This window comes from Camelina sativa, chromosome 18 (genome assembly GCF_030686135.1).
Source record: "Camelina sativa cultivar CO46 ecotype springtype chromosome 18, ASM3068613v1".
NCBI classification, from domain to species: domain Eukaryota; kingdom Viridiplantae; phylum Streptophyta; class Magnoliopsida; order Brassicales; family Brassicaceae; genus Camelina; species Camelina sativa.
In genome coordinates, this window is record NC_141897.1 from 14765889 (window position 1) to 14778792 (window position 12904).

The 12904-nt window shown below is 32.8% G+C and overlaps 3 protein-coding genes and 1 long non-coding RNA gene across 7 annotated transcripts; 2 read left to right on the forward strand and 2 right to left on the reverse strand.

The window, feature by feature from the left end:
- Window positions 1-246: 246 nt before the first annotated feature.
- RGF5 (root meristem growth factor) lies at window positions 247-879 on the forward strand. Its single transcript, XM_010484178.3, has 2 exons — window positions 247-467; window positions 578-879. Exons 1-2 carry the CDS (start codon window positions 375-377, stop codon window positions 725-727), a joined length of 243 nt encoding a protein of 80 aa, XP_010482480.1. The 5' UTR covers window positions 247-374; the 3' UTR covers window positions 728-879.
- A 3696-nt stretch (window positions 880-4575) lies between these two features.
- Window positions 4576-8386, forward strand: LOC104761144 (trehalose-phosphate phosphatase A). 4 transcript variants are annotated; one of them, XM_087497610.1, is made up of 11 exons: window positions 4576-4974; window positions 5916-6340; window positions 6445-6585; window positions 6695-6766; window positions 6854-6976; window positions 7065-7121; window positions 7214-7315; window positions 7402-7479; window positions 7586-7655; window positions 7739-7905; window positions 7995-8386. In XM_087497610.1, the coding sequence occupies exons 2-11, from the start codon at window positions 6053-6055 to the stop codon at window positions 8043-8045; spliced, it is 1149 nt and encodes a 382-aa protein (XP_087353736.1). In that variant the 5' UTR covers window positions 4576-4974; window positions 5916-6052; the 3' UTR covers window positions 8046-8386. The 4 variants fall into 4 exon arrangements, with proteins under 4 accessions (XP_087353736.1, XP_087353734.1, XP_087353735.1 ...); XM_087497608.1 differs by having other exon boundaries at window positions 4590-4974; window positions 6442-6585; XM_087497609.1 differs by lacking the exon at window positions 4576-4974 and adding an exon at window positions 5420-5688 and having other exon boundaries at window positions 6442-6585.
- A 2003-nt stretch (window positions 8387-10389) lies between these two features.
- On the reverse strand, window positions 10390-11152 carry LOC147922922 (uncharacterized). The gene is made up of 2 exons (XR_015588205.1): window positions 10991-11152; window positions 10390-10636 (listed from the first exon to the last, which is right to left on the reverse strand). It is a non-coding gene; the product is annotated as an uncharacterized LOC147922922 (long non-coding RNA).
- A 617-nt stretch (window positions 11153-11769) lies between these two features.
- On the reverse strand, window positions 11770-12190 carry LOC104761145 (uncharacterized). The gene has a single exon (XM_010484180.2). It carries the CDS (start codon window positions 12136-12138, stop codon window positions 11830-11832), a length of 309 nt encoding a protein of 102 aa, XP_010482482.1. The 5' UTR covers window positions 12139-12190; the 3' UTR covers window positions 11770-11829.
- Window positions 12191-12904: the final 714 nt, after the last annotated feature.

Sequence of the window (12904 nt, forward strand, 5' to 3'; positions counted from 1 at the left end):
TGACATATCATATAATAATGATAACAATTCGAAACATGCTTGCATTTTCTTAATAGAATATTTACCGTGGTGGTCGGTAAGTTTTGGGGATTGAAATGGCATGGAGACAAGAAGTAGTAAATCACTCGTTTTTCACCGAGGTTTAAATGTCCTTTTCCTTTTGTTGTTTCTTTCTCTCTTTTTTGACTCATCTTTGGCTTTTCCCATGAGCTTTTCCAGCACATTCATCTGGATTGATAAAAAAAAAAAACACTTTTTTCAAATACAAGTGTGAACTTGCTCTTATTATATAGTGTCTACTACCTACCAATTGCTTTTAACGTTCCATAACCCTTATAGTCGTTAAGCCTTGTGAACTGTTTCTGTTGTGACCAATGAGCTCAATTGCCGCTTCTATCCTTCTTTTGTTTCTGCTCTTGCACCTCTCTGATTCTCGTCACCTCGACAATGTTCACATCACTGCCAAGGTTATTTCTTGATCCAGATATTAACTTACTAGCTTACCGGAGTCTGTCTTTGCACACCTTCTCATAACTAAAGGCTTCTTTTTGTTTTGTTTTTTGTTTCTGTGGCTCAGGATCAAAATGTTGTCTCTGGTTTGACACCTAAAGAACCGGTGGAGGTTTCTCGGTTTGTGCCGCGTGCAGTGAAGCACCGCCGTCATCGGTCGCCGCTCTTATTCGCAGATTATCCGAAGCCGTCCACACGGCCTCCGCGTCATAACTGAAACCTCTCTCTTTTAGTTTTTCATCTTTAGAGTTTTTTTGTATGTGAGAGAGTAAATAGGTCCTTGACAATTTTCTTATTATGTTTCCAAATGTGGAACTTTGTTTTTTTTGTGTGGAGTATAATAGATTTCATATGTTTTCCTGACAAAAATCTATCCATGACTGCTCTCAAAACATCTCGATTCTGACTACCTGGGCCCATTTACTGGGTTGAAGCCCAATTTTGGCTCATTTACAGTCGTCTCCTATTAGTTTTGTTTCCAGTTTTTTTGATTGTTTCACTTCGCAATGTTTGTCCACAACATGAATGATTAATATCGTGTTCTGTCATTTTTAAGTGAAACTTGTTTTTATATAACCAGAATGGTTCGAATAAGTTTTCAAACGTTATAATCACAAACTATATATTTATTATATTTTAAAAATAATAATCGAATTTTGACACAGCTATAAATTATAGCTGCTATAATAACTTCACTTAATAGCGACGTCTTTATTGGGCTGGTTTTAATCGTTTTCGTTCCACTTTTGTTTTTGTTTACTCCATAAAAAAATGTATCACTCAAAGATTAAGAATAAGGTGACCTTTTACAATGCCTTGATAAGAATGTGAGAATAGAATATTAATCCGTGTGAGAGTATACATATATATAAATATATAATACATGATTCTGTTTTTAACAAAAATAAAATACATGATTCTGTATCTTTTTGTACGGTTGTTTTTCTTTTTAGATTCTACTCCAAATTCTCTCAAGTATTATATAATTCATTTTCTAACTAGATAATTAACCCAAAGTTCCATAACTTCCATAAACTTAAATATTAATAATTATTATGAAAAGGAAAAACAGTTTATAGGCAAATTGACTAGTTCTATCGACTACTACTCATTTTTGAGAGACCGATTTAATGGGGGAAAAAAGGACAGAGTGATCAGGACATAAGCTACATGATGAATAACATTTTTGCAAAATTGGAGGTGTATGAGCATGTGTTGTACAAGTTAGCTGGCGAGTAGTTTATATTTTTTCAAAAAGCAAGATGTTTTTTCCATTGAACTCTGTTTATTGTTTTTCTTATCGAAACGATAAATTATTAACTATTCAAATGGTTAGTAACTGAACGAACGAAAAATTGGCAAAAAAAAATATCCAATATAACCGCGATTAATTACATCTATACTAATGAGAACTACCTTTTACCTCTGAAAATTTAATCAATTTATAAGATTAGTTACTAATTAGGTTATATCTTTTGAAAAGATTTTCCTAGGATTATTCTTTTTAATTGGTAGAATTTTTTTTTTAATTTATGTAGTTAATTCTATAGTATATATGTGCAATATATACCAAAAATTTATGTTTTTTTTTTACATTAGAGTTTAACTTCTGTATCTAAAACCAAATTAAATCGTACTATTGACAATTACAAGTGAAATCTTTTAAATTTTTAGCAAAGTTGTGAAAGTTGTTATTGCATTGTATGCATGTTGACCCTTAGACAATGAAACCTTAATAATATGGAACCGAAAATTTCAATTGATATTAGTACTATAGTAAAACCTCTATAAACTAATAGGTTAGGACTTTAAATTTTTTATTAATTTATAAAAGTTTTAATTTATCGATAAATTAATAATTATTAATTAATTAATTAATTAATATTTTATTAATTTATGAATAGATGTTTTTTTGTTTTTACAGTTATGAAATATTTATTTTAAAAAAAGAAAGAGAAAGATTAGAGATAAGCTGCAACAATAAAATTTCGTTTTATTAATATATTCTCTCCACTATTTTTTGATGCGATTTGAGAAGACAATAACATTAATTTTTGATGCAATGAGAAAAATTAGAGTTGAGTACTAAAAGGAATGTAAATTCAAGACTAGACAAACAACACCAAAATCATATGTCACTAAATTTTCTTAGATATACATATATATATATATTAGTTTCTATCATTATTATTTTACGATATTGATGGAACTATATATTTATATAGGATTTCTAAAAAAATATTATCTTTACATTGATCTAATTTGGGAGTGAAAGAATTTATTAATTTATAGAAAGTATTAATTTATAGAAGTTTTAATATAATATTTATATAATATAATTAAAAATTCTAAAGAGATGATCAAACTAAACGAAATTAGTATTCAAGAAAAATAAAAAAGAGTTGTTGAGGCATGAGGGGATGGTCAAAGGAAGGAGCAGAAACAACGGCGTCAAACGAGAAGATTCTGACTGCTAAAATTTCAATTTCCAAAAGATCTTCTTCCAATTATTTTATTAATACTCTACTACTAATAGGATTTTTTTTTTTTGACCTCACTCTACTACTAATAGGATTAAACAATAGTAATGTATATAAACATAATTTATTCATTCGCAGATTAATATTTAGTTAATTAAAGATTAGTCGGGAAGCAATGAGAATCCAACTGTGTGAAGTGGTCCTACAACCTTCCCACAATTGGCACCGAAGGCGAACGAACCCTTACACCTCCTCGAAAAGCCAAATCTCTTCTTTTTTTCTTTTTTTTCTTTCCGATTTCAATTTTCTTACAGTCTTTCATTTTCGACTTCCAAATTGGTTCCTCTAGTTTGTCGTCTTCTTGTCAGAATCTTTGACCGTCTTCTTCTTTGTAATAGTATATGGCTTCAATTTTTACACTGCCCTCTCGTCAAAACTAAGTTTGAACCCGACTTTTTTTTTTGTCAACACTTGAGACCTTCTTCGGCTGTTTTATTCATTTGGTGTTGTTTCTTACTTTCTTTTTGTTTATCATCTACTTTGGTCAAGTAAGTAACACGTAACAATCATATTTTTTTTACTGGTTAAACTGATTATTCTTTTAGACTCATCAGTGATATTGGTGACCACATCATTCATATATTTGATATGGACTGACACTGACTGATTGTTTTTTTGTTAATTGAATTTCCCAATATTGCTGGTAAGTTGTAAAATGATGATACATTTGCTTTTCTAACTTGAATATCATTTTTTCCCATCTAATGAATGTGATCATATTAATTACAACTGTCGTTCCTAATCCTTTTTAATGGCACTAAATTTACTATAAGAATGTCAAATGTTAATCCCCTTATTAGAAATAGCTTAAAATAAACTAAACAGATTACATGCACCACATCACTTCACATGTTTGCGATGCTACTAAACTAATCGCACAACAAGGCACGAGTATCCCCGTCACGTAAGCGAAATCGTATGGTCAGAATTACATATTGCTCAACGATCCACGTGGATCCTATGGAGAAGAAAATGACTTTTATTTATTATTATTAATTAAAGAAAAGAAAAGAAAAAAAACCGTCACCGACCTAAATGCCACTACCAGCTGTGTCCGAGAGCGACCGCACCCAAAACGAAAGCCATCTCACGGTGGCGGGACCATCACCAACCCCAATTGAATTCATTCGACTTATCCACGTCAGACCTGACTCACCGCTTTTATAAACCCAGCTGCCACGTGTCTTCCGCCTTCGTTTTGAGATCCACTTATGGGTCCCCATTTTCATCGGCGGTTTCTTTGGAACTAACTTATTAATCATTATAAACCTAATACTACTTAAACAAATATAATTAGGCACGTTAATCTAATTAATTAATTTAAATTGATTAAATTACGAACCAAGGTGTAATGTAAACTTAACCAACCACCACCCGGTACGAAGAAACTCGATTTTTTAATAAAATCACGGCGTTAGTACACGCGCTAAACTTTTTTATCTTAGATGTCACGCGCAGTTTTCATTGGCTACGTGTAGTACACGTATACGTCACCTGTTTCTCCAAAATTTTCTGGCGAGTCAACAACCGTCGGGAGACAACAACAACAACAACAAAAAAAAAAAAAACTTTCTTTTGGTCTGTTTTTGTTTTTTGGTTACCTTCTTATATTTATAATTTTACTAATATCACAGAAAAATTTGGACTTTTATATATATATATATATATTTGGGGGGGGGGGGGATAGTTTCTCTGCGATTTTCTCGGGGCACTTATATTCACCAGTTGGGTTCTTTTTGGCAAATCTTCCTTCTTCCCCATTTCTTTTCTGTGTCCCTTATTTGGTTGCCGAGAAACCGCAGAGAACCCAAAAAAAAAAACAAATTTAGAGAAGAAGAAGAGAAAAAAAAAGTCTCTGTCTTTTTTAAAAACCATTCGTCGTTTCAGGTTTCAGTTTCGAAACTTGTATCTGCATTTTCCTCAGGTAATTTCTTAAATCAAAGTTTCGTCTTTTATCCCATTTTGTGCATAAATTAACCATTTTTATAATATCCCCCTTCTCTGTTCTTCGTTATGAGCTGGGATTTTTCAGTTTTTTTTTTTTTTTTTTGGCTAAAGGGTTATTGTAGGTATTGGGGGATGTTTATTTGTTGTATGATTTAAATGTATGAACTGTTTTTTTTTTTCTTTTTTTTTTAATAAGAACAAAAAAAAGACAGGATTTTGTTTTCTGGGTTAAGGAATTTGGTACTTTGTTTCTTTTGGGTTTGGGATTTTATGAGAGAGTGACAATGATTTGTCAAGCTTTACGAGCAACACATTTTGAATTTGGTGGTGGTGGGTCAAATATGTTTTTCAGTTTGTCTATTCTGCAAGTGTGTGTGTGTTACTAAAACTTTTTAATGTTTCCTTCCATACCATATTCTGATGTGCCTTCTTTTGTTCTATTAGTGGCAATTTGTCTCGTTTTTTTTTTTTTTTTTACCATTTTCTGAAATGTAGTTTTACAACAGTAGTTTCTATACAAACATTTGTATCTCTGATGCTTGTAAATGTGGGGTTTGGTCAAAAATTGTGAATGATGAGAGAGTTTCTGTATCAGTCAGAAACTCTATTTGCAGATCTAGTCCCTTGAATTGTCGTAGAGGTTGTTCTATATACGCCATTATGCCATATCTCTCTCTGGAAATACGACAAAGTAAAGTCATTTCATGAATAATGTGTTTTCTTGATTACCCTTTCGTACAACTGTCAGCTAAATAAAGACAAAGAAATGTTACAAACATTTTTGTTTCTTTCTCTTTGGATAATAGCTTTCAGGTCAATGTGTAGTTGCTTTGGTATCCAATGTTTTCCTGTTTTAGCTTCAGAGAATTATAGTGATCACACCTTTACTGGTTCTGTTTTCTTGCTTGGCTTCTACAGTTCAGGGTCCAAGTTTCTCTGAGGGAGAGGATTCTTTAAAGAATTTGAGTATATACGTGAAGTTGTAGAGCTTCTTCTATCCAAGAGAAACTCCGATATATTATATAGTTTGCTAATAACAACATCTTGGTGTTGTTATGGACATAAAATCTGGTCACTCATCTCCTGTAATGACTGATTCTCCACCGTTAAGCAGTGCAAGATTAACCATTCGTCAGAACAGAATCCCTTACTCATCAGCAGCAGCGCTGTCACAGAACAGTAACCTTCTTCTAACCGTTCCTAGAAAGAAAACTGGAATCCTTGATGATGTTAAGTCTAATGGTTGGCTTGATGCTATGAAATCTTCTTCTCCTCCTCCAACACTAGTTAACAAAGATAACTTCAGCACTGAGGCCACAGATATGACTTACCGCGAATGGATGGTTTGTCCCCTTACTGTCCTCTTTTTTTCTCTTTTCTGAACATTGAGTCGTTATTGTGATTTTGCTAATCTTTTTTTTTTTTTTTTGTGATCATGTTTTAGCAGCTCAAGTATCCATCAGCTCTTGCTTCTTTTGAGAAAATCATGAGTTTTGCAAAGGGTAAAAGAATAGCATTGTTTCTTGATTATGACGGGACACTTTCGCCTATAGTTGAGGAACCTGATTGTGCTTACATGTCAAGTGCTGTAAGTGTTTGACTTCCCCCTATTTAACTCAATTGCTAAAACAGATCAAATTTGTGTGCTTCATCATCCTAATTAAATACTATATGGTTTACGCCTTTTACATGTTTAGATGCGTAGTGCAGTGCAAAACGTTGCCAAGTACTTCCCAACTGCGATCATTAGTGGAAGAAGCCGTGATAAGGTTAGTTAATGTTTACTTGTTACATTTTCATCATCAAGAACAGTTTCGTCTGTAGTCTAGTGTTTTTAATAATCCATTTTTCTTCAGGTGTACGAGTTTGTTAATTTGAGTGAACTTTACTACGCTGGAAGCCACGGGATGGACATCATGAGTCCTGCAGGAGAATCTTTAAACCATGAACATAGCCGTACTGTATCAGTCAACGAAAAGGTTTATTTTTCTTACCTTTTGTCTGTTTTCTGCAATATATGTATGCTAGGTATATCAGATTCTTAAATGTGACTTTGGTAATTTTCAGGGGAAAGATGTAAATCTATTCCAGCCCGCTAGCGAGTTCCTACCGATGATCGATAAGGTATTTACAAGACATCTTCGGATGTAATGACACATATAGATTTAGTAATAGCAACATTCATTTTTGATTTTTGAGTGAAATTATTTTCATAGGTGCTTTGTTCTCTTGTTGAGAGTACAAACGATATCAAAGGGGTCAAAGTAGAAGACAATAAGTTCTGCATCTCTGTCCATTACCGCAATGTAGAAGAAAAGGTTTGAATATCTCTCTATTCAATAACTGGTTTGCTTCCTTTAAAAAACCAATACACTTTTCTTTAAAGTTGTTATATTTGTTACAGAATTGGGCATTGGTTGCACAGTGTGTTGATGATGTCATCAGAACATATCCAAAACTACGGCTAACACACGGTCGGAAGGTAAAACATCTCAATTTTTCTTGAAAATTTCAAGACAAAAACAAGTTTGAAACGTTTTCAAAGTTTGATTTATTTGGTTTCTTGGTTGGTTTGTGTTGCTTAAAAGGTTTTAGAGATCCGACCAGTGATTGACTGGGACAAAGGGAAAGCTGTGACATTTCTACTCGAATCTCTTGGTAGTTAAAAAAAGCACTTTCTTCTCTGCTTCTGTTATGAAATCTTTGTTTGGTCATTGACTCTTGAAACATTTTTTTAAAAGGCCTAACCAACTGTGAGGATGTTCTTCCAATATATGTTGGGGATGATCGAACAGACGAAGATGCATTCAAGGTATTACGAGAGGGGCCAAATCACGGTTATGGTATATTAGTCTCTGCTGTACCCAAAGACAGCAATGCCTTTTACTCTCTTCGTGACCCGTCTGAGGTAAACTAAAACATCACTCTACTGAGTACTCGAGCTACGTTTTTCTTTTACCTATATGAGTTTTGATTTGTTTGTAATCTATCTATCAGGTGATGGAGTTTCTGAAATCATTGGTGACATGGAAGAGATCAATGGGTTAAGTAGAAGAAGTAGTAGAAGAAAATGGTTAACGTTAATATATATATGATTACAAATATGGAAGAAGTTTAGAGGATTATTATTGTTACTTTCGGCTTTATACAAATACCGTTGAGATTTAACTTAACGATATCGGAGAAGAGATCACATGAAGGCTTCAAAATATGCCGGAGATCCTTTTTTTCCGATCAATCTCTTTATCTTCTATAACTGTAAATTCTACTCTTTTTTTTTTGTTTTTTTTTGTTATCTTGGAAAACTGTCTTTTTATCTCCGGATTAACTCAAATCATTTGTCTCATTTGGATTTGATGTTTTATTGTGAAGCAATTACTTTTAAGTTATTACAATTGGACAAAATGTCACATTACTTTCACATTCTTCTCAATAAAAAACTTTTTAGCTAAGGAGGTTTGCAACGTTTTGGGAGCCTGGTGCACCAATAACCTATTGGTGGATTGGGATATCCACAGTGATGGATTATGATCGATGCCCTGCAGGGCCAACTTGGAGTCCGTTGGGGCGGCTAGCGGGGTCTACGAGACGGGTCGGTCAACACTCGGCTGGTGTCGGTCGACATCTCCCTTCCAGCGAGATGATGTTTGTTTTCCTGGTTTGTATGTTTTGTTTGTTGTTTGTTTGGAACATTGGAATCACTGTTGCTTGTGTGTATAGCCCAGTAGATGGGAGGATTGCCTCACTGAGTGTTTATCAAATACTCATGCATCTCAATTTGTGTATGTGGTGCAAGTAAAAGCAAAGTGTGATAGTGGAATCAAGGCAATGAAAAGGAGGATGTTATAGGGACTCGATTGGTTGTTGTCTGGCATTGTTAGGTTGCTAGAGTTGGGTCTTTAGAACTTGTTAGGTTGTCGGTTCCTTGTTTCCTGTTGTTTGATATTGGAATGGTTATGCTTGGATATTGGTTATTCTCAATCGGCGACAGTTTGTCCTGTGGGAAGGTTGTTAAAGGGTGGAGACTAGGGTTCGAGGAACGCCTAGCGCACCAATAACCTACTGTAGATTTGGTTAAGTAGTTCCATTTGCCACGGTGAAGGGTTATGATCGATGCTCTGCAGGGTCAGCTTTGGGTCTATGGAGGCAAGCTAGCAGTGAGGCTAGTAGGGTCTATGGGACGAGTTGTTACAATGTGTTAATACGATGAAAATATTAATCCTCTTTTAATTGCTTATGCTAGGAATCTTGGTTTTCTTTGGCCAATTGACTATGAAACATCTTTTCAGGCGTACACAATTGTGAGCATGTACTTTCGATCTATGTCTGGGGATGATCGAACAGAGGAAGATGCATTTAAGATTTACTCTGATCATAACCCATTTAGCTATTAAGAAATAGTTTTGACTTAAGGTGCAAGTAATATTAATGTCAGGTTTACGTGATGGACCGAAACAATATTGCATGCCTTTTACTCGCTTCGTGACCCTCCTATTTGTGGTTACACAAAAACTATTCGTGTATTTTAACCAAAAAATTAATCAATGTTAGTGTATTCATTATCGATTTTAACCAAAAAATCGATAATGAATACACTAATAGTCACATTACACAAAAAATTAATCAATGTTAGTTATTACATCACCTTCACAACAAGTAGTACAGTGAGAATTCAATCTATATGCTAATGGTTAATATAAGATTCATTATCGATTTTCGACTCAAAAAATTAATAATAAAAACTTTCCTTTTATCCTCTATTACAATTCCTAACTCAATCTTTATGTCGTAGTGCTCCACCGTTCACAACTCAAAAAAGACAAAAACAAAAACAAAAAACAAAAAATAAAAAAAATCATCCAAATTGATTTGATATTAATTGATTGAAAAATTCAATTTTAAAACTAAATTACAATTTTAACATAGTACTAATATATACATATAAACAACAAAAATAGAGAATTAAAAATATATACTAAAATTAGAATTAAAATTAATTCAGTACTAAACCGAACCATATTAGAGTCGGTTTTATTTTGATCATTGTTCATTAGTTCCTCCTAAACAATCAAAACCTATATTCATTGCATTTGCATCTTAAAAATAAAACCTTAACAGTTCTTGATTTAAAATATTGTTACTTTCGGCTTTGTATAAATACCGTTGACATTTAACTTAACGGTATCGGAGAAGAGATCACATGAAGGCTTCAAAACATGCCGGAGATCCTTTTTTTCTGATCAATCTCTTTATCCTTTTTTTTTTTTTTTTTTTTTGAGCGAATAATCTCTTTATCTTCTAAAACTGTAAATTCTACTCTTTTTTAATCTTGGATAAACTGTCTTTTTATCTCCGGATTAACTCAAATCATTTGTCTCATTTTGGTTTAATGTTTTTATGTAAAGCAATGACTTTTAAGTTTATTAATAGGACAAAATGGCACATTACTTTCACATTCTTCTCAATCTAAGCTTGAACTAACTATTGCTAAGGTCTACAACGTTTTCGGGAGCCTGGTCTATTGGGTGTCCCTCTTCCACCTGAACTCCTCCTCCCTCTTGCAGATGACGAACAACTTCTATCTACCTCAGCCTTAATCTCTTTGGTCACCTTTAGATCCCAAACCGCTTCTCCTATTTCTTACCAAAAATTAAACAAGACAACAACAATTTGAATATATATAGCTAGAGTAAACATTTTATATAATGTAGTTGAACCAATCCAAGTCGAACAAAAGTTTTATCAAAAACCCAGTACAAAAATCTAATGGAAAAAAAAAAAACTAAAATCGAACTGCCAAAAAAGGTTAAATTTATTTTCTTTGAATTATCTATTATTTTGAGATATGTTTTGTTAAATTTGGAATTGAGATCAAAAGTATATAAAAGTAACCGAAAATAATAATTGGTTGACATTAAATTTTTCTATTTTGTAAATCAAAAAGTTGAACTACAACAAAACCAAAATCGGATTTGGCATATATAAGCACTTACTGGGGTTTGAAGATTCAGATTCGTATGGTAGTACTCGAGCCTCTGCTGTGTTTGATATTAATCCAGAGAGCAACATAAAACTCAAAGTTAGTAACCAAACCTTATACATTTTATTAAGTATGATTTTTTCTTCTCTATTTTTGAAGTATGTTATTAAAGTATGAGTTTTAGAATGTGAGTGAATACTTGAATATATATATAGAGAGAAACGAACACATAATTGCGATGTTAATTTCAATGTTTTTCCTTAGAAAATAAAAGAAAGTCACACATTGTCAAAAAAAAAAACAAAAAAAATGTCACACGAATTTGTAAGATGGAGCTCTTGTTCTTTTCTTTTTCACTTTGTTGAAAATTCGTAGTTGACTCTTGAAATGTAGTATCACGTCTTTCTCTAAATAATCGTTTTAATTGTTTATAATACTTATGGAGAAAGAACAACTTATTTGACTACTTCCCAACCGCTATAATTTTAGTAGAAGAAGCCGTGATCACTGATCAGGTTAATGTTTTTACTTGTTTCATTCTCTTCATCTAGCTAATAATTTATGTAATTTTTTTTTCTTTTTGACCTATGAACCGAGCACCACCAGCAGATGTGCTAAGCCGACACTAGGTACTGTGGATAGCTATACTTCGCTTTATATTATTGGCTACTTTTTGGATTAAAATTGAAAGATATTACCGAAGAAATTAACCAGATGAACATGAGACGTTAAACGAAGTAAAGGACCAAGAAACATCCAGTGAGACATATTCAATGAGATAAAGTAAGAACATTAAAGATTAAACGTGATTCATATTATTAAATAGTTTGCAAGATAGATAAAATGATAAAACTAATGGCGTAATAATCCAGGATATTTGTAAATACAAACGAATTTGAAAATATTAGTAGGGTAAGCTTTGCCAGGCACGACTTCAAAGTAGCAAGTATTAGGAAGTGTTCTCACTGCGTCGCAACATTCTCTAGATATCCATCGTGAATCTCCATCTGCCAATAATCTCACCGCATAGATACATCCTGGCACGTTATCTATCGCTGTTGTGAAACATAGGTTCGTATTTCGCGCTTCCGATGGTCGGAAACTCAATGTTGATATTAGGGCCAACAGGAAAAACACCACTATGGTTTGTTGTTTTTTCATTTTTGAGAAGTTCTATTTTTATTTTTTTTCTTACAGTGGGTTTGTGGGTTTGGATTGTGTAGAGATAATGAGATATTGTTTCGTATTTAAAAAGAAGAGAATTTTATGCTAGTAAGGAATGTTTTTTTATTCATGTAATTTGATTGAAAAGATTGGGAAAGTTATCTATTTTTGTTTGACCCATTTACACATTTAAGGATATTCACAGTAAATTTGTATCAATTATGCTATAGTATCAAGAAGAGTATATAAAATTATGATTTGTGTCCATCTTTGAGATGTAAAATATTAAAATTAACCGATTAACACAAGGTCATTCACCTCTGGCCGTAAACGTGAAACTGAATACAACAACATTTCGACTGTAACCGGAGATATGGATGATGGGGTTTGTATTGTTGAAGAGAGATGATGTAATTTGTGTGTGTGTGATTTATTTTAGTCGAATGAACAGTACATTTATAAGATAAACACAAATACTTGTTTTTTTTTGGTCAAACAAGAACAGTACATTTATAAGCTAAACACAATTGTACTTTGACCGATAAATATTTGTTTTTGTTGGATTCAAATTTGTGTCCAGTATACCATTATCTATATTTGTTAACTGATACTGGATATTTCAAAGATATATGATTTTCACGATCTATTTTTTGTATGGTTTATATGAAACATGATACCAAGTCAAAACATATGAACTAATTCGTGGATTTCTGTTAATTAAACAAGTGTGTCAATGTTCGGAATTGGTAAAAATAATAATTTA

Coding starts and splice junctions, on each gene's coding strand:
- RGF5 (XM_010484178.3), top strand. CDS start 375: ATGAGCTCAATTGCCGCTTCTATCCTTCTTTTGTTTCTGCTCTTGCAC. Junction 468..577: donor ATGTTCACATCACTGCCAAG/GTTATTTCTTGA, acceptor TCTGTGGCTCAG/GATCAAAATGTTGTCTCTGG.
- LOC104761144 (XM_087497608.1), top strand. CDS start 6,053: ATGGACATAAAATCTGGTCACTCATCTCCTGTAATGACTGATTCTCCA. Junction 6,767..6,853: donor GTGGAAGAAGCCGTGATAAG/GTTAGTTAATGT, acceptor ATTTTTCTTCAG/GTGTACGAGTTTGTTAATTT. Junction 7,656..7,738: donor ATTTCTACTCGAATCTCTTG/GTAGTTAAAAAA, acceptor TTTTTTTAAAAG/GCCTAACCAACTGTGAGGAT.
- LOC104761145 (XM_010484180.2), bottom strand. CDS start 12,138: ATGAAAAAACAACAAACCATAGTGGTGTTTTTCCTGTTGGCCCTAATA.